Source organism: Sinohyriopsis cumingii, chromosome 1 (assembly GCF_028554795.1).
Source record: "Sinohyriopsis cumingii isolate HCF-2022 chromosome 1, ASM2855479v2, whole genome shotgun sequence".
Lineage (NCBI taxonomy): Eukaryota > Metazoa > Mollusca > Bivalvia > Unionida > Unionidae > Sinohyriopsis > Sinohyriopsis cumingii.
This window is the reverse complement of record NC_142961.1, coordinates 67,309,396-67,330,680: the sequence shown is the minus strand read 5'-3', so window position 1 is coordinate 67,330,680 and position 21,285 is coordinate 67,309,396. Positions and strand designations below refer to the sequence as shown.

The following is a 21,285-nucleotide window of genomic DNA, read 5'->3' as shown; positions in this document are numbered from 1 at the left end:
AAGTTTTATTGACCTTGTGATTCACCAAGCGAATCACAACCTTTTGAAAGTAACACATGTTATTCAGAACAAATCTTTGCTAGTGATGACTCTTCCTAAAATGAAGTGCAGCACTTTGTCTGATAAGCTACAAAACATAAGCTAACTCCATAGGTCACCAAAACATTTACTTCTTTTGGTTGTCTGTCAGCTCTCCACTTTGGATTGTGGAGATCTTAATCAGATAAGATCTTGATTGTTTCAATAATGAGTGAGATCTATGCATATTTATGCAGTGATCTTGCATGTCATTGGCTGAACTCTATCTCTATGGAAGCAGTTTTGATCAGAATCTGGACAACTTCGAAGTAAGCAGAATCAGTGCATATTAATGAGGTGATCTTGCATCTGATCAAGTTTATTACCACACTTGCAGTATATGTTTTATCTGTTCAATTTATTATAATGAAGATTGAGCGTAACTTTGATTATGAGGAAGGGACTATGCATATTAATTATGCCTCTGTCTTTGGAAAAATTTATAATCGGGATATCGTAAAATAGGTAAAATCAACATGATATAAAATTTGGGAGATGGATTACATAGAATGTGGTCTTACTATATAAGCCTGCTTAATAATATGGTCAACTCGTAAGTTATGTAAGCAAGGTGAGTGATAGTCCACATGGGGCTCTTGTTATTGTTTTGCAAATAAAAGGATTATTTCATGGATGTTTAAATACATGGTTGGGGATCCATTTGTCTCAACCAATGGATATTTATTCCCTATGGATCTTTAAATGCTTGATATGTTGCAACCATAAAATATATAATCATTGGTACCCCATGAGTACTAGTGAATTCATAGTGCAGTATTCCCTCACTGTAAGGCAGTCCTTTTTATGTAGCAGATATGGTCATGGATCACTTTTCATTATTTAATGGTAATACCATGTATAACATACTTCTGTATAAGACAATGAAGGAGTACTGTGTTATTTTCAGTTTCAACAGATGTCTATAACACTGTTTTAAAATTAATTAATTCTTGGCTACAGACCAGACCTGGAGATGATGAAACTCTGAAATCTCATTTTTAAAATTCAAATTTCCATTTTCAGCCCGTCAAAAGGTACTTTGGGAAATCTCCAATTCAGTCAATAGTTTTAGGATCTCTGGGACTGATGTATTCACACATAACAACCATGGAGAAAAGTAAAGAAATGAAGAAAAAAAATGGAATATACTTATCACAGTATTTTAAAGAAAGAAGTCAAATATGCAAAGACGTATTTGACAGAAACTTGAACCTTTTGAGTACTAATTTGATCTCTGTCATTATAATCAAATATCCTTTTAAGTGCTAATTTGATCTCTGTCATTATAATCAAATATCCTTTTGAGTCCTAATTTGATCTCTGTCATTATAATCAAATATCCTTTTAAGTACTAATTTGATCTCTGTCATTATAATCAAATATCCTTTTGAGTACTAATTTGATCTCTGTCATTATAATCAAATATCCTTTTGAGTCCTAATTTGATCTCTGTCATTATAATCAAATATCCTTTTGAGTACTAATTTGATCTCTGTCATTATAATCAAATATCCTTTTGCACAAGATCATTTGTTTTTATTTACTCCATTAAAGATCCAGTAAAAGCCTATTGCTTGATAAAGAACAGATGGTCTCCACTTTTGGTAGTAATAAGAGGGGTAGATGGTCTCCACTTTTGGTAGTAATAAGAGGGGTAGATGGTCTCCACTTTTGATAGTAATAAGGGGGGTAGATGGTCTCCACTTTTGATAGTAATAAGAGGGGTAGATGGTCTCCACTTTTGATAGTAATAAGGGGGGTAGATGGTCTCCACTTTTGTTAGTAATAAGAGGGGTAGATGGTCTCCACTTTTGATAGTAATAAGGGGGGTAGATGGTCTCCTCTTTTGTTAGTAATAAGAGGGGTAGATGGTCTCCACTTTTGGTAGTAATAAGAGGGGTAGATGGTCTCCACTTTTGATAGTAATAAGGGGGGTAGATGGTCTCCACTTTTGGTAGTAATAAGGGGGGTAGATGGTCTCCACTTTTGGTAGTAATAAGAGGGGTAGATGGTCTCCACTTTTGATAGTAATAAGAGGGGTAGATGGTCTCCACTTTTGATAGTAATAAGAGGGGTAGATGGTCTCCACTTTTGATAGTAATAAGGGGGGTAGATGGTCTCCACTTTTGATAGTAATAAGGGGGGTAGATGGTCTCCACTTTTGGTAGTAATAAGGGGGGTAGATGGTCTCCATTTTTGGTAGTAATAAGAGGGGTAGATGGTCTCCACTTTTGGTAGTAATAAGAGGGGTAGATGGTCTCCACTTTTGATAGTAATAAGAGGGGTAGATGGTCTCCACTTTTGATAGTAATAAGAGGGGTAGATGGTCTCCACTTTTGATAGTAATAAGGGGGGTAGATGGTCTCCACTTTTGATAGTAATAAGAGGGGTAGATGGTCTCCACTTTTGATAGTAATAAGGGGGGTAGATGGTCTCCACTTTTGGTAGTAATAAGGGGGGTAGATGGTCTCCACTTTTGATAGTAATAAGGGGGGTAGATGGTCTCCACTTTTGGTAGTAATAAGAGGGGTAGATGGTCTCCACTTTTGATAGTAATAAGGGGGGTAGATGGTCTCCACTTTTGGTAGTAATAAGAGGGGTAGATGGTCTCCACTTTTGATAGTAATAAGGGGGGTAGATGGTCTCCACTTTTGGTAGTAATAAGAGGGGTAGATGGTCTCCACTTTTGATAGTAATAAGAGGGGTAGATGGTCTCCACTTTTGATAGTAATAAGGGGGGTAGATGGTCTCCACTTTTGATAGTAATAAGAGGGGTAGATGGTCTCCACTTTTGATAGTAATAAGGGGGGTAGATGGTCTCCACTTTTGGTAGTAATAAGGGGGGTAGATGGTCTCCACTTTTGGTAGTAATAAGAGGGGTAGATGGTCTCCACTTTTGGTAGTAATAAGGGGGGTAGATGGTCTCCACTTTTGGTAGTAATAAGAGGGGTAGATGGTCTCCACTTTTGGTAGTAATAAGGGGGGTAGATGGTCTCCACTTTTGGTAGTAATAAGGGGGGTAGATGGTCTCCACTTTTGGTAGTAATAAGAGGGGTAGATGGTCTCCACTTTTGATAGTAATAAGAGGGGTAGATGGTCTCCACTTTTGATAGTAATAAGGGGGGTAGATGGTCTCCACTTTTGATAGTAATAAGAGGGGTAGATGGTCTCCACTTTTGATAGTAATAAGAGGGGTAGATGGTCTCCACTTTTGATAGTAATAAGGGGGGTAGATGGTCTCCACTTTTGGTAGTAATAAGAGGGGTAGATGGTCTCCACTTTTGGTAGTAATAAGAGGGGTAGATGGTCTCCACTTTTGGTAGTAATAAGGGGGGTAGATGGTCTCCACTTTTGATAGTAATAAGGGGGGTAGATGGTCTCCACTTTTGGTAGTAATAAGAGGGGTAGATGGTCTCCACTTTTGATAGTAATAAGAGGGGTAGATGGTCTCCACTTTTGGTAGTAATAAGAGGGGTAGATGGTCTCCACTTTTGATAGTAATAAGGGGGGTAGATGGTCTCCACTTTTGGTAGTAATAAGAGGGGTAGATGGTCTCCACTTTTGATAGTAATAAGAGGGGTAGATGGTCTCCACTTTTGGTAGTAATAAGGGGGGTAGATGGTCTCCACTTTTGGTAGTAATAAGGGGGGTAGATGGTCTCCACTTTTGGTAGTAATAAGGGGGGTAGATGGTCTCCACTTTTGGTAGTAATAAGAGGGGTAGATGGTCTCCACTTTTGATAGTAATAAGAGGGGTAGATGGTCTCCACTTTTGATAGTAATAAGAGGGGTAGATGGTCTCCACTTTTGGTAGTAATAAGAGGGGTAGATGGTCTCCACTTTTGATAGTAATAAGGGGGGTAGATGGTCTCCACTTTTGATAGTAATAAGGGGGGTAGATGGTCTCCACTTTTGGTAGTAATAAGAGGGGTAGATGGTCTCCACTTTTGATAGTAATAAGGGGGGTAGATGGTCTCCACTTTTGATAGTAATAAGAGGGGTAGATGGTCTCCACTTTTGATAGTAATAAGAGGGGTAGATGGTCTCCACTTTTGGTAGTAATAAGAGGGGTAGATGGTCTCCACTTTTGATAGTAATAAGAGGGGTAGATGGTCTCCACTTTTGATAGTAATAAGGGGGGTAGATGGTCTCCACTTTTGATAGTAATAAGGGGGGTAGATGGTCTCCACTTTTGATAGTAATAAGAGGGGTAGATGGTCTCCACTTTTGATAGTAATAAGAGGGGTAGATGGTCTCCACTTTTGATAGTAATAAGAGGGGTAGATGGTCTCCACTTTTGATAGTAATAAGAGGGGTAGATGGTCTCCACTTTTGGTAGTAATAAGAGGGGTAGATGGTCTCCACTTTTGATAGTAATAAGAGGGGTAGATGGTCTCCACTTTTGATAGTAATAAGGGGGGTAGATGGTCTCCACTTTTGGTAGTAATAAGAGGGGTAGATGGTCTCCACTTTTGGTAGTAATAAGGGGGGTAGATGGTCTCCACTTTTGGTAGTAATAAGAGGGGTAGATGGTCTCCACTTTTGATAGTAATAAGGGGGGTAGATGGTCTCCACTTTTGATAGTAATAAGGGGGGTAGATGGTCTCCACTTTTGGTAGTAATAAGAGGGGTAGATGGTCTCCACTTTTGGTAGTAATAAGGGGGGTAGATGGTCTCCACTTTTGGTAGTAATAAGGGGTCATTGACTAAGGCTAAGAATGGACTACAACCCACTCATTCCTTCCCCAAACAACATCTCCCATCCCCAAAACATGCACAAACACATTTTACTCCCAAGTGCAGAAATTGTTTTCTTAGGTTTTTTTAATTGTACTGGTAGTTGCATTACTTGTGGAAGCTTTCTTAAAACACAGTACTAGTTAGATCTGAAGTGGACACATAGAAACTGAATAGTGAATAAAACATTGTATACACATGTTATGTGGAATAGGAAAAAAGTGTGTTGCTAAACATGATTTCATATGAATTAGTAATTAAAGGAATTTCTTTCTGACCACAGGATTTATGAAATTCCTTGAGATTTCCTGTGCATTTCTTGGATGAGTGCTGTATAATCAGCATGATTCACATTAACATGACATAATGTCAGCAATGGTAGATTTTCCACACCATGTTGTATTTGTTGCATGGATTTATTTTTGTTATGGATTTTTTTTTAACAGTCTGATTGATCAAAAATTATTGGATGAAAGCTTTTGTCTTTGCCACTTGTTTTTATCAGAACAATAAGATAATTTTTAAGCTCTGTTGTTTTGAGTTGTGGCTAATTAAAATTGAGGTCTACTCCTATGCCATACAAATAGTGCCTGTTGTCCCACTAGTCATTAGAGTTTTCCCACATTTATCAAGCACATTATACAGGATCCAAACCCTTTGCACTCACTGACCATGAAGATGTATATGTTTGCACATCATACATGTGACCTACATTTTATTCAGCACAGACCTTTGACCCATCTTTCGTTGTTTTGGGTTTTTTTGCTATCTTTTGGGGTCTTATTTTTCTAAATTCTGTATCATTTACTGCAGCCTTGCCAAACCCAGCTTTGAAACTAAGAGCCTTGGAAGACACAGCGGACTCATTGAAACTTACATGGGAGCCAGGTGGCATGGGGCCTGTCCTGTCATGCTCAATTCTGTATAAGCCTAAGCATTACACAGACGATTATGCCAAAATCTTAAATATTTGGCTGACCGAATATACCATTGATCAACTACAAGCATATACATGGCATGAATTCTGAGTGTTGGCTTCAAATAATCTTGGTGATGGCTTACCAAGTTCTCCTACTGAAGTAGTGACTGGTGAGCTAGGTCAGTATTCTGTACCCTCATGTAAAAGTGTATATTCTTTCTGTAATTATTATGTACACAAAACTGCAATCTGTTAACACTCTTCACAAGATAAATGCTGTTAGCTAAATCTCTTGGGAATGAATCAGTTATATTTTGCACTTCATATGATTCTCAAATAATGAAAACCTTAGATTGTTAAAGGATTGAGAAATTATGCATATAAATAAATAATATTACATATCTCTGTTATCAGTAGATTAGTACTCTTCAATTCCTTTAAGGTATAACAGTACCAACTGCGCAAGTCCAGGTGGGTGGAGCTTAAGGTGTAGGGAAGATTACATTCAGAAATAAAGAACAACACGATCTGTGATTGGTGCATTATGTAAGAGTTGTACTTTCTCTTAGGCTTTAAAAAAAGTTGTGCCTCTTGGCAACATGTGAGATTATGTTAATTCCTATCTAGATCATATTGTGTATTTTTTATGATTTTTAAAAAATGTGGTACATGTGTCTGAAACTGTGTCTGTTGTGACTAGATAAATCTTACCCCTGTCTAGTTCCAGCAGAGTTATCTCTCTTAAATGCAGTGGAGTACCTGGTTTTGTCCTTGTTAAATCGACAATCTAACTGCTCTCTAGAAAAGTGTGTGACATGCACGCTAAAGTAGGATATAAAATATATTTATTTCCCCAAACATTAGCATTACGGTCTATGGAAAAACAATTGGTACCGTGATACCTTAAGCTTTATTCTTGTCATGGTTCTAAACAAAATTGTAAATGTACCTTTCACAGATCTCCCATCATATTTAAAATACCATAGACACTTGCTTCCAAGTCAAGTCCAACTGCTGGGTGCTCAGACCCATTTGTTCCATTGCACAATACACTGGCAGATCTGGGTCTGTGTAATTTGTTAGGACTAATCAGTTTAAGAGATCTGTCTATGCATTATGTAACAGCATATCTGGGTATTTCTTGTTTGAAGTTGAACTTGTTGTTGTTGTTGTTGTAGGGTTTAACGCCATTTTTCAGCACATGATAGGCTATGTATGGCGGCCAGTATTAATGGTGGAGGAAGAACCCGGGAAAACCCCGGGAAGAACCACCGACCCACGAGAAGCTACTGGCAAGCTTTCTCACATACCCACATTGGTCGAATCCTAGACTCGAACCCACGCAGACAGAGGTGAGATGGCAGTGATCCGTAACGGAGAGCGCTCTAGACCACTCGGCCACTCGGGGCCCCAAGTTGAACTTGACTTGTATGCGAGTAAATACAGTAAGATCTATAATGTTTTGTGCAACATCAATCCATAAATCATCTTTTATTTGTATTTTTCTTTTTGGTATAAAGAATTTTGATTTGTTATTATTACAGATTTGTCAATATTGTATTAAGGAATCACCTAAGAATGCTGGGTTTTTGTTTTTTACCTATTATATTCATATACCCACCCCAAATTTATCAAAACAATGCAGTAATAATGTAAACAAATCAACATTTTGAATATCCTTTACTCTGTGACTAGAGTTCAAAATAAATTTTATGTATTTATCAGTCATAATTGATACTTATATATGTTGGTTTGGTAGATTACTAAAATCATGTAATTTTTACAATAATCTACACCTGAAACTGATGACTGCATTTTTAATCCCACTGTAAATTTATTTAATCTTCAGTGTGTTTGGTATTATGCAGGGGTTGAAACATCTCTAAAAATCCACTTATCCAGTTAGAGAAAAAACTCCTACACAGCTATTACAGAAATATAACTTGATGATTTTACCAGCCTAAATTTGATCATGTGAAAGATTGTTTTCTGGAACTTATTCTTTGACCCTTTTAACACCAGTTGGAAGTATTGCAAACTGAGACCAGTCTTCTCTTCCTCTGGTAAGTGTTTATTGGTAATGAAGGGTGAAACTAAAATGAGATTGATAAAAACAAATAGAAAACAAATTTCTTGTTAAAAATATGGACTTTTAGTAAACAAATTTAACACTATTCTCAACAAAAGATCCTTTCATAAGAAAGATCAACCATGAAGTGGCATTCACCTAAGCAGGCAAGTGAAAGAAAAATTCACTTGATGGGTAAATTTTGACTCGCCATTTCAGGATTAATCAGTATATAATCAGTATGGTCTTAAGTGGTATTTTGAGGATTATTTTCATTGATATTATTAACCCTCATTAAAAAATTATCAAATGATTTTTAAAGATCTCTTTACTGGTATTACTCTCATGCATTTAATATGAGACTGGCAACCCACTAGAAATAATAATAAAAAGAAGAACAACAGCAAGATGTTGTAGTAGCATCACTACATTACACCTGCCCCTAACAAAAGTAGTCTTTAGTGAAAATCAGGTACAGTATAGGTGGGTCATTCAGAGGAGGTAATGGGGTGGATATTGTAAAACATAACCTAAGTACCTAAGGAGGAAAGGTGAATGTTTTGCACTGATCGCATTTTCCTGTCATAGGAAGATGCAGATCATTAATAACAGATTTTACAGACCAACAATCAGCATTTTTCTATGACAGATTTGACATACCAACAACTTGCCTCTTCCTATGACAGATTTGACATACCAACAATCTGCATTTTCCTATGACAGATTTGACATACCAACGATCTGCATTTTCCTTTAACAGATTTGACTTACTAATCAGCTGCATCTTCCTATGACAGATTTGACATACCAATGATCTGCATCTCCCTACGGCAGATTTGACATACCAATGATCTGCATCTTCCTATGATAGACTTGACATACCAGCGATCTGCATCTTCCTATGATAGACTTGACTACCAATGATCTGCATCTTCCTATGACAGATTTTACATACCTGCGATCTACATCTTCCCATGATAGACTTGACCTACCAGCGATCTGCACCTTCCTATGACAGATTTGACATATCAATGATCTGCATCTTCCTATGACAGATTTGACAGACCAACAATCTGCATCTTCCTATGACAGATTTGACAGACCAATGATCTGCATCTTCCTATGACAGATTTGACATACCAATGATCTGCATCTTCCTATGACAGATTTGACATACCAATGAACTGCATCTTCCTATGACAGGTTAATACCTGACTCTTTTGAACAGCTGCTCATTCTGCAATTTTCCCTTTATTATACAGTAATTATAAGAAATCTTGCATACAGAACATAAAAATAGAACTAGAGATCACTAGCACAGTAATTTAGATCACATCTGTTGTTAACTGCAATTTGCTACCATTTATTTGCCCCATGGCACTCATTTACATGGAAGAATTTTGAAAGAGTTGAAATTGCAGATGTTAGGGTGTTTTATGAATGATCGATTGTTTTTCTATTCCAATGCAGAATATGGAGGAATACCATTGTCAAACCAGTTTTGCATGATGTGATATGATGTGATTTTGATTTTTAACATAGCTTTAACAATTTTTCAGTCATATCGCTACGATGTCTGAAATGTGGCAGTTTATAGTGATGTCTAGCACTGGGGCATCATGTCGCAGACATGTAGCATGATGTCCCACCCAGTCACATTATCCTGACACCCAGCCGACCAGTCCTAGCACTAACCTCTTAATGCTGAGCGCCAAGCGAGGCAGCTGTTAGTACCATTTTTGTAAGTCTTTAAACCAGTTTTGCTATTCAGATTTTGTGATTGGATTAACAGTACTATATACTATATGTTTCAATTTTATATAGGCAGTGTGCTTTACTAAACTGTAACCTAATGTGTTTTTCTGCATTTTCACTTGGAAAATCATAAACATCATATATACTTGCATTCAAGACAGGTCTAGATTTTCTGTCACAGATTTCAGTCTTGTTTTATTGTTTTTGTTTTTTTTGGAGGGGAGTAGTCAGTAGAACAAAATATAGTTCCTGATCTGCTGGCACATTATGCAACACCAGATTCTGCCCTGCATCCATTGCGGTTGGGTTATATGTGAGTATATATGACATATTTTGAAAGCTTCATTAGATTTTTTGGGGTTAATTTGATCAGAAGAGAATAATGATAAGAATTAGAATTTGGCCAGTATAACTAGTGGTAGAAGAACATAGGAAAGCCCCAATAAGAACCACTGCTGACTGATGGGAAACTACTGATAGCTTTCTCACTTACCCACACTAGCCAATAATTACCAAATTATTGAAACTACCAAACCATCTTCTAATCCATTAAATCCTGTATACATGAATACAAATCTTGTATGTTTGGAAACCAAAATTGTATTCCACCTTTTGGCATATAAATTTATCCTCATCTAGAAACAATCAGTCTGCTATTAAGGCAAAATTCTTCATTCCCAAAATGCTGTTTTGGTTATGATAATATTTGATCTTTGCCATTACAGTCCTCTTCCAAAAATCACATTTTTAGATTAAATTCAGTTAAATTAAAGCTTTCTGTCTATGCCACATGCCTTGATATACATAATATCATATGATTCAGAAGTTAAAGGCATGATTGCAGCTTCCATTGCAACAAAACCCATGTGCTATCTCGAGTCATTTGCCAGACAAGCTTTGGAAAACTTTAAATTTGACAACACATTCATATCCCAAATCTAAATGAAACTTGATTTTTGCTCATAAAATCTGGAAAAAGTAGACCGTACAGGTGGCTGCGTAGTCATATTTTTATGAAGGGTAATGAAACAGCAGATATAGCAGCCATTGTTGCTATTCACTTACCCATTTTTGAATGGAAGACCACGTCTTCAGACTTCAAATATGATGTAAATTGGCATATTATTTAATCTTTGCAAAATATGTGGAATGAAAGTGGCACAGATATGCTTTGGAACATTAAACCCATCATTGGAGAGTGGCATCCTTTTTATTGAACAAACCAGAGTATGGGACACACCTCATGACTCATATATACCTCCTAAAAAAGGAACTTTGTCCAAAGTGCATAACTACCCAGTCTTCACTGACATTTGAACACATTCTTGTCTTTTATGTTGATTTCCATCCTGTATGACAGACGTTTTAAGTTGGGAGTTCTTTGATGATTTACCACCAGAGAAAATCTAGGACATTTTGAGGGAATACAGTTTGTGTAATGAATGTTGTCCCTGTGATTTAAGAATCATGTATTTGTTTATCTTGTATATTTTGTTAACTTAAATACTTTCTGTCAGATTGTGATTCATGACCAAATTTGGATGTGTTTTTCCAGAACACATACTGCCATGTTTCACTTTTTACTTGTTATTTTAGCAATGGCTTAAAAAAGGCTCCACAAGCTGCTCCTGTAGCTCATGCAAAAGGAACTGGGTAAGGAAACATTGTCTTTATTGATTCCAAGCAACAATGCTACTGGGACATTCCATGTCAAATGGACCAAGGGTGAGAATTCGACCCCCTTCCAGAAATTTGTAAAAAATATATGTTGAAGTATGTGTTGAGAGATGAAGACCTGCAAAATATTAGGCTCATGGCTAAAAAATTTGACTGAGATACAGCTTTCTGAAAATCGAGTGCCACCATTAACTTGAAAAAGCATGTAGCTGGGGCTGATTTTCAAACAACTTTTTCCATGTTTCTAAATGGGGTAGACAGCTTAAAATCCCATGTCCTACAGAACTTTTTGTGTAGATCACGGATCTGAAATATTTTTGAAGCTATCTTGCATGGTTGGCATGTTTTGTGGCCACAAATCCCCTATCCTAAGCAATGTACTACCACACACCACTTAGGCCTTAGAGAACTAATTTTGAAAAACCCTATGGGCGCTTTATTGTTCATAAAGCTCTGTTGTATTTATAAAAGTCTCTTCTGATTCCATCAAGCTTCACCGAAAGGTAATCTTTTTTGCTGGGATGAATTCTTGAGTATTTTTGTTGTTGTCATTTTAATAGAATTCAGTGATGCAAGCCTCTTTTTCAGGATTAATTCCTTTCCCTGTCTTTGGATCTACATCTGCCAAAAACACGCTTCTAGCAATTAAGCTGTCTTGCCTCCTGCACTAATCTCTTTAAAACATTGAATTCCTTTCATGTCTGTTCTATACTCCACCTTTCTGGCACAAGCGTGAGGAGTTTCACTTTCCGTTGACGAAAACTGATAGTACATTTTTCTTTCAATAAGCTGATGAGATCATGAAAACCATATTCATCACATTGACTTGTGCTGGGTTCAGGGTCCAAGACCTCAGTTTCAACCAGTATAATCTTAGCAGCTTTGCACTTTGTTGATTCATGAGCTTGTATTTTATGCCTTGCATAGGCTACAGGGTGTGAAATGCTAGTTGTTTTGAATGGCGAGCAACCAGTGGATATGAAACTGGTATTCAGATTGTCAGAGACATGAAAAATAGGCTCATACGGCTCACCTTCATTCACGACATTTTGTGCCATTGACTCATTGTTCTTACCTTTGTATTTCATGGTACAGTTCCTGCATAACTTTTGTCCTGGTATCAAATTCAGTTGTTAGGCCAGCTCTTTGTCATGAATAGCACAAACGGATGCTGTTTTAAAATAATAATAATAATAATTTATAAATGATAATTATATAATTTATAAATAATGATGATAATTTAATGATATATAATATACTTTATAATCATTATAATTTATAAAACACACTAGTCCATATATTGTGATCAAAGGTTCGCATACAATGACTATGTTAAATGAAAGCATTTAAAGTTTTCTGAGTTTAAAACATAAGCTTGAACAAAGAGCTGATCAGTTTTTTTTTCACTAAAGAAAAAAGAAATTATAAGATAGTATCCAATTTTTAAGAAATGTTTTAGTAGTTTCTTAACAATCTATAAACTTCTTGAAAAACGAGTCTGAGAATGGAATGGAAGACATAAACTTACTTTTTATTGTTTTTTGTGAGCATTTCCTGGGTCCATACAACAGTCTTGCAGACTGTCGTATCTTGATATATAGTTTCTCATGATATATGCACAACTTGTAATTCTCATCCAACATTTGCATGTTTGCTTCTGAGTGCCAGAAAAGCAGATCTCTTTGATCTTCAGAAAGACTAGGAATTAGTATGCTTGGAATAATGTGTTTTATGATACAGTGAATTGTGCATATGAAGTCTGATAAAGCAAGATTCCATGACTGCCATGTTTTTTTTTCATGAAGTGACACCAACAAAAGTTGAGAAGTGAATATGAACACAAAGCAAAAGAGACTCTTCTATAAAGCAGGGATGATGCAAAATTAGGAATGATGCAACCGTTGAAGCTCCCTTAATGGCTTTAATGGATGAATGATCTAATTGTATATTTGGAATCTACGCAAAATTTCCAATATTTTGAAGGTACTAACTCATTCAGAAGTAATTTTTTCATGAAATTTTATCTTTTTTTCTGGTTTGTTTTGCCACCATTTTGGATTTTGAGTTTTGTGACTATTGAGTACCCACATAATGTTGTAATATATCATTGATATGGTTTTTGTAGTCACAGAATCCAAATTTCACCTTAAAATGGGTCTCTGAGTTACCCTGGTTGATGTACCCAAAACGGACCAAACCCATTTGATAGATACACCACTAACTTTGAAAAATCAAAAACATATCAAGATGACATGAACCAAAAACAATTTTTTGATATGTTAGAGGCATTGAAATGAAGACTAAATCCCCTCAGTTTCATATTTTTAGGAGTCACCTATCATGACCTTTTGAATAAGAGGGTAATTCACAAGTTTTTGCTCTGGAATGTATCTTTAAGTCAAAAAGTCTGAAAATCTAATAAAGATACACCTCTTTTTACAGATAAATTGTAGAGTATCATCCATTGTCTCACTACATGCCAAATAGTTTGGTGGCTCAATCTGTTTGCATGTGAATGCTGTGGACTGCTTCAAAATTCTGAAAAAATTGAGTACATTGCTTGGGATAGGGTTTTTGTGGCCATACAACGTACCTACCATGCAAGATAGCTTCAAGATGATTTCAGATTCGTGATCTACACAAAAGGTTTTGTAGGATTTTTGATTTTGAGCTGTCTAATCAAATTAGACTGCAGAAAAAAGTTATTTGAAAATCGACCCCAGCTAAATGCTTTCCCAAGTTATTGGTGACACTCACTTTTCAGAAATCTGTATCTCCATCAAATGTTAAGCCATGAACCTAATATTTTCTAGGTCTTTATCCCTCTACATGTACTTCAGCATATATTTTTTACACATTTTTTAGGTGGTCGAATGCTGAACTTTTAAAAATCTGGCCCTCTTGATATGGAATGACCCTATTGTCTTTTTTGTACTCTTTCTTCACTCTTCACTCATTCCAAGAAAGTATTGTAACTGTAACTTCTCCATGCTCTAAAATAATACTTATTTATGGAAGGAAAGCTACTCTGTATTACTGAATGTATTCATGGAAGGGAAGCTACTGTATTACTGACTGTATTAATGGAAGGGAAGCTACTGTATTACTGAATGTATTAATTGAAGGGAATCTACTGTATTACTGAATGTATTAATGGAAGGGAAGCTACTGTATTACTGAACGTATTAATCAAAGGGAATCTACTGTATTACTGAGTGTATTAATGGAAGGGAGGCTACTGTATTACTGAATGTAATAATGCTTTTGAAGTACAATCAGAAATGACTGAATTTACTAATTTCTTTGAAGGACATAGATTGGAATGCTTTTATGACTGAATGTATTAGCTTTTTTTGAGTACAAATAGGAAATCTACTTTATGAATAATGTACTAATTTAATTGCAGAACAGATTGGAAATTTACTGTGTTACTTGTAAATGATATGCACGCAAAGGCAAACTGTAAATTTCATGAGACTGAGATTCCATTATCTGCCTGAAATGATGATTTAGAAGTAATATCCTTTATGATTGGTTAAAACAAAATCACATGCTCAGGTGCTGAGTGACTTCCAGGCCTTTTTTTGGTTACATAATGTGCCAGCAGATGAGGGTCACATCTAGGCCTTTCCTTTGGTTACATAATGTGCCAGCAGGTGAGAGTCACATCTAGGCCTTTCCTTTGGTTATATAATGTGCCAGCAGATGAGAGTCACATCTAGGCCTTTCCTCTGGTTATATAATGTACATGCAGATTACGATCTGCATTGTTGAAATCAATAGTATAAGAAACAGTATAGACCCCGATTATGATCATATGTGCTGATATATTTGGTTTTTTGCTGTGAGATGATGAAGCAGTATAGACCCAGATTACAATCACATAATGTGCTGACAGATCTGGGTCTATGCTTTGAGGTGAACAAACAGTACAGACCCGGATTATGATCACATAAAACAGATTTGGGCTTATTGCTTTCAGTTGAACAAACAATATTGACCCAGATTGCAATCACATAATGTGTTGACAAATCAGGGTCTATGCTGTTTGGTGAACAAACCAATTAGACTCTGAGTGTAATCACATAATATATTGACAGATCTGGGTCTGTGCTGTGTGGTAAACAAACAGTATAGACCCAGATTATAGTCACATAATGTACTGGTAAATTTGGATTTATGCTGTTTGCAGTTGGGCATGCATTGTACCTACACTGAGTTTATATTTGCTACCATTATCTTTAATTTTAAAGGAATTTAACATATTTACCTTTATCTTGTAGTACTAGATGGTTATATTTATTTGGAGAAGCCATGGTGGCTTAATGGTTAGTGGGCCATACCTGTAACCAAAAAGTTGCAGGTTAAAATCCTACTTTCAGATTGGCCCATGTAAGCTGCAGTGACATGTCTTTGGGGAAGCCATTTTACTCTAATTGCTATGACACTAAATAACCAACTGGCGGTGTTGTGCCATAAAACACCAAACCAAATTAAATGTTTGTTTGAAAGGGATTATCTTCCCAATTTGTTTTTTCCCCCAATTCTTTTATCCTTACATATTTAGAACTTTCAATCAGTACTATGTAGCAGTTATTTTCCAGACATGACATAAAACCCTGTACATGCATATGTACCTGCCCAGCTAAATATTGTATTAACTGCGGTAGGTGTGATATGTAAACCTAAACTCCAGCACTGTACACTTCTGCTAATAAAATAAAAATTACCAAGAAAATAAAAGTGCCATATAATTAATTGTGCTAATTGATATTGCAGAAAAGCATTGTAGATATATTTACACATAATTTCTACATAAACAGTGAACTTTACTTTAGAGAAATCCAAGCACTTTTACCTTATTGAATATTTTGGGGTGGGGAAAAAATGTTCATGTGTTAGCTACATGATTGCTGAAGGTGATGTGTACTAAAAAAATAAGCTTCCTTCATTTGAGTTCTGTCTCATAACTGTATGTATTGTCTATTTTGCTATATGTAGGGATTCAGTGCTGGTACATGTTTGGGAGATTCACAGGGAAATTGTATGCGAAGTCCTGGGCAAGTCACAACTAGCCCAGGTGTGTTGACTCTTATTTAATTGATATATTTACATGTTTCCACAACTTTTGCACATGATAATACATGTAAAGATCACAATGAAGAAAAATGAATTTCATAGCATACTGGAATTCTTCAAATAGGTTTTATATAACTTTGATTATTTGCAGTGTTTTTGTCCTGTTTTTGGTCACAGAGATGTTTTTAAAAATTAAACAAATTATGCTAGGAAAAATTTGTTTCTTCTTTAAATGCATTACCCAGTCTTAATACCTTACAAGAATAGGTAACAGATAGAGCTAGGTACATCCTCTTACCTGACAGATACTATCTCTGTTCCCCAAAGGTATGTGAGACAGCTTCTAGGTAACCTGACTGGATGGGACTCCATCTGTTGGGGCCAGGCTTCCAATAGGGACAAATACCCCACCCACCCACCCACCCCGGCAAATCCAGCAGACATTTTGAAGCTGCATCTTAAGAAGCTATCAATTGATCCTGAAGGGTGAGCTGTGGATATAGGTCCTAAAGAGATTAAATTGGACTGTTTGGGATGACAGATCTTGGAGAAAAAGCTAAAAAATGATGATGAAAAAAGGTATTAGTGATTGTGGAGTCATAACCTTCTTCGAAAAGCCAGAGGAGGAAATTTGCTATAAATACCTAGAGCTTCATTGATGCAGTTACCAACTTAAATTGTTGCATATTAAATGAGAAATACCTAATGCAGTGATTTTTTATTTAAATTCATTTCTTTCACAGAGATACGTAGATTTATATGTATAATAAAATTTTTGCAATGTTTTCGACCTCATAATGTATTTGAGATGAACAATGTAACAGTTGTGAAACTGCCTCAACCAGATCTTAGAGTAAACATTACAATGGTTAAAGAGTTATCTCCCCCCAAAAATATGGTTGAATCATTCTCAAAACATAAAACTCATGAAATAATAAATTAAAGAAGCATTGTATTGATTAAAACATTTATGACAGCAAATCTTCCTCATCAACTTGAATGTTTCTTTTCTAGTCATTCTTATACTACACCATACATGTAATGTTAGCATTGCAATGAATAGTGGCCTGTGTGATTCCAGGACTAAAAACTCCTAGGACAAATGCTACTCTGGGGGTAGGACAGAAGCACATTGATCTTTGGTAATTGCAGTATTATGCATTTTCACTTTTCATTTTCATAGAAGTGTTTCTTTATTTGAGAATTTTATTTATTTAATGTAATTATGATACACATTTGTCTACATTGCACCCTTTAGTAAATTTGTGTAGTGATACTGTAATGTATTATGTATCATATGACTATGAAACAATTTAATAAAAGCATTTTATGTATTTTTCTACTGATGTAATACATGCATATTTTTATAAATATAAAATATATAATCAAATTTATTGAACCCATCTGATTATCTCATGCTAGGCTACAGATCATTACTACATAGAACAATCCAACATGCATGACTATAAACAGAATTCTATAATTATTTTAATACATGATTAAACCACAAAAATCCTGACACAAACAGTTTTAAAGTGCATGTCATTAATACAGAACCATATTGTTTCAGCAAATATAAGTGTATAAAGGTAAAAGAATAAAAATATATTACATAATACTAATTTGCTATTGACATGTGTTATTGGAACAAAAGTACTCTCACATAATACATTTGTTGCTTTGACATTCAGTTGCAGTTCATTGTGCTGTTCTGGTTCATTACACTTTTTTTCTCAATCCAAGACAACTGCACACTTCAGCTTGGATAACTACAACTGTAATCAGTTAACTGTTTAAGCATGCCTTTGTGTAGAATTATAAAATTAAAAATATTAAGCATGTAATAAGAGATTCTAATATAATGATTATATTATTTCAGAAAAATTGCTAAATAATTTATTTTAATCAAACACAGGGATTGTGTGTTAAAATCACTGTGATTCATTGCAAATAATTAAAACAATGGGAACAATAATATAGTTATTTATTTCAACAAATGTAAACTGGGATGTTGTTTTTTTTTGGGGGGGGGGGGGCGACCTCCCCAGAGTGGCTTTTGTCTTAGGAGGCTTTTATCTTACCCCCATCAGGGGACTTCTGTCTTAAGGGGCTTTTGTCTGTACCCTGGCCTGTGTGTAGTGACTTGAGACTGTTTTGTGCATTTCTGACTGCTCTTTGAGACAGAAAAAGGGGAGGGTCAGATTTGAAGCATATGTATATAGCAATATAATGAATTTAAAACTTAACAGACATAATATATTCCTCGATTTACCTGATCTTACTTTTGCTCCATTTATTTTATGCTGATGTATTATTTGTGTGTATTTTCTTCGCATTCTCAATTTTCCTATTATTTGTTTAAGCACTTTTCTATATTATCACGAATTTTTTTTCTATATTATCTCTTGGCCTTTTCTTGACTCTGTACATTTATTTTTAGTTAATCTTTAGTTTCAAGTCTTCCAGTTATTTTATTGTGTTATAATTTTCTATACTTAAAATGCTTGTTAGCATTAGTTTTACCTGTTTACAGTAAAATTCAGTTTATAACTTTGAATTATTTCACTTCCATGCTGTGTTCCCTGCTTTTGTCTATCATTTTCATTTCTAAACTCATTGTGAAAATTGATTTGCAATTATGTTTTTTAAATCTGTTTTGTATTATTTTGTATATTTTCAGTGTATTATTGTACGTAATTTGTAAGTTCTATATCTTTCATTTTGTTTATACATTTATATGTATTTTCTTTTGTCTTTGTTTTGTCTCCAATATATATATAAAGTGTTTAAAAGTGTACTTCTGTTAATTTCTTTCTTTATGCAATTCAAATTGGCTCCTAATATTATATTTTCCATAGAGTATTGTTGTACATAATTATTTAGATAGTTTATATATTTGACTTTAGTATTTAGATGGTGCATATGCAGTTATGAAATTGTAGTTATATTTTTTTAACATGAATAGTCTCACATTAACAATTTTTACAGTATTTATAAATCTGACATTGTTATTTGCACCATTAATATTCTACTTTTGATTTTTTTTTTGATTTTTTATTGCATTTAATTTTTTCTTCAATATATAATCTTGTTTCATTTATGGTGCAGTGTGTTTCCTTTAGAGATATATTGTCATAACTGTTATATAATTGGTATGATTCACTGACTGACATAATGTGGAGATATAATTTATATTTTATGGAGTTAAGTTCCTGAGGTAAGATGGTGGGAGGAAGGAGTTACATAAATGTGTCAGGAATCAAACTGCTCGTGACATATTGGGTAACAAATGTATTTCAAAAGTGGCATTGTTTGGTGCTTTTGTGTGTATATCTGAGTAGACATTGGTGGTCTTTTATGTGCCTAATTATGTAGGTAAATTAATTGATTTTTAAGTGATTAATGGAAACTTTTTTGCCACAGGATTGTTTGTGTGCTTGCTTGTAAATGTGGTTGACTGAGCAGGCACCAGTTGGCTATTGTCAGCCCTTGACTAAGTAATCCTGATGCACAGGATGCATTGCAAACAAACACAAAGAAGTTAATTGGCTTTATTGTTGATGGTTCAATAGTAATTAGATTCTTATATGTCAGTTTTTGTAAGAGCTGACAGTTCTCATAAGTAAGTAAAACTCAAAATGCAGTGATTGGCTGTTGACACATTTATAATGTGAAACTTATCATATAGTTTGTTCATATAAAGACAGAGTGGTATGGCAGTTGTTTCTACAAGAACACAACACATCTGGACTAATTTTCAAACTATGGTTGGTATTGGCACTAAAACGTTTTAGTACTCCAGAAAATTTGTGAAATTTGTTTTAAAAAATTGGGAGCCATGTCATGTTCGTGTTATTTGAATTCAAAGCATGTTATAGTAGAGTTTCACTTAACTAGTATTAATATTTCCCTTAATATTTTTACAGCAGCGTCAGAGGTTTCATACAACTTTGTCCAACTGGGAGATGCAACAGCAACAGCAGGATGAGTTTCATCAGAAGATGGTGGAACAGCAGGATGTATATATGGGCTTGCAACGGCAGCAGAATGAGCGTGAAACACTCCTGCAGGAGGAGTCACAGACAAGCATACAAGAACACATGAGAAAGTTTGAACAGCTTGTCAGCAGCAAACTGGAGCATCTCTTCTCCCAGCATGCACAGAGGGAGAGTATCCTTTTTCTGTTTAAAAGTTATATAATTTATGGACTTATTAGAATTTTCTCAAGAAATGTTTAATTTCAGAATTATATTTCAGGTTTGTGGATGTGTAAGAGGTAATTCCGTTTCCTGTTTGTTCTTCAAGGGTATAAAATAATGACCAAAAATTATTTTGTTACCAAAAGAGAAAATTTAAAAGTTAGCCTTCATTATCTTTGGAATTTGGGAGATGATATGATGTTAATGTATTAATTTGACCAGTGTTCCTACACTACCGGGAAAGTAAGAATAGATTGTATATTCATAAAATAACAGGTAAAGTTTCACTGTACATTGCCCATTAACTGGGTTGACACAAGAGTTCTTTCAACCCAGCACCATTTAGAAAGGATAAACTTGTGGAACTATTGATCATATCATTTTTAAATAAAAGATTGTCCTATGTTCTTACTCTGTGTGGTTCTCATACAGCTATGCTGGAAAGTATGTGGTACATAACTGTAGTGTAGAAGAATGTTTCATATGCATAGACAGTGATGGAGGGAAAAACAGGAACCATAAAATGCCTTTTTAATATATGGTTTGTAGAGCACTACATTGTTAACTACCACTTGTTTTTATGGCAATGACTGTTTATTTTCTTGCTGTAATTTATTTCTCACTTTAATTTTAGTAGAATAGCCAAAATGTCCATTTAGTATCCCTGTTGTATGAGAATGCCATTTAACTTTATCACTGCATCTTTGTATGAGAATGCCGTTTAACTTTATCATTGCATCCTTGTATGAGAATGCCATTTAACTTTATCATTGC

At 35.1% G+C, this 21,285-nt stretch overlaps 1 protein-coding gene across 10 annotated transcripts in view; it reads left to right on the top strand.

The window, feature by feature from the left end:
• Positions 1-21,285, top strand: part of LOC149807052 (enhancer of mRNA-decapping protein 4-like) — a 47,775-nt gene that overhangs the window by 7,393 nt on the left and 19,097 nt on the right. For 4 of the 10 annotated variants that reach the window (XM_089961223.1, XM_089961205.1, XM_089961220.1 and 1 more), the window contains exons 3-7: positions 5,628-5,912; positions 11,153-11,209; positions 16,235-16,313; positions 16,640-16,891; positions 20,239-20,482. In XM_089961223.1, coding sequence (XP_089817349.1) covers positions 20,278-20,482 — 205 coding nt within the window. In that variant the 5' untranslated portion in view covers positions 5,628-5,912; positions 11,153-11,209; positions 16,235-16,313; positions 16,640-16,891; positions 20,239-20,277. Of the gene's footprint in view, positions 1-5,627; positions 5,913-9,360; positions 9,543-11,152; positions 11,210-16,234; positions 16,314-16,639; positions 16,892-20,238; positions 20,483-21,285 lie in introns of all 10 variants that reach the window. The other 6 variants (XM_089961241.1, XM_089961249.1, XM_089961231.1 and 3 more) reach the window with 6 other exon arrangements.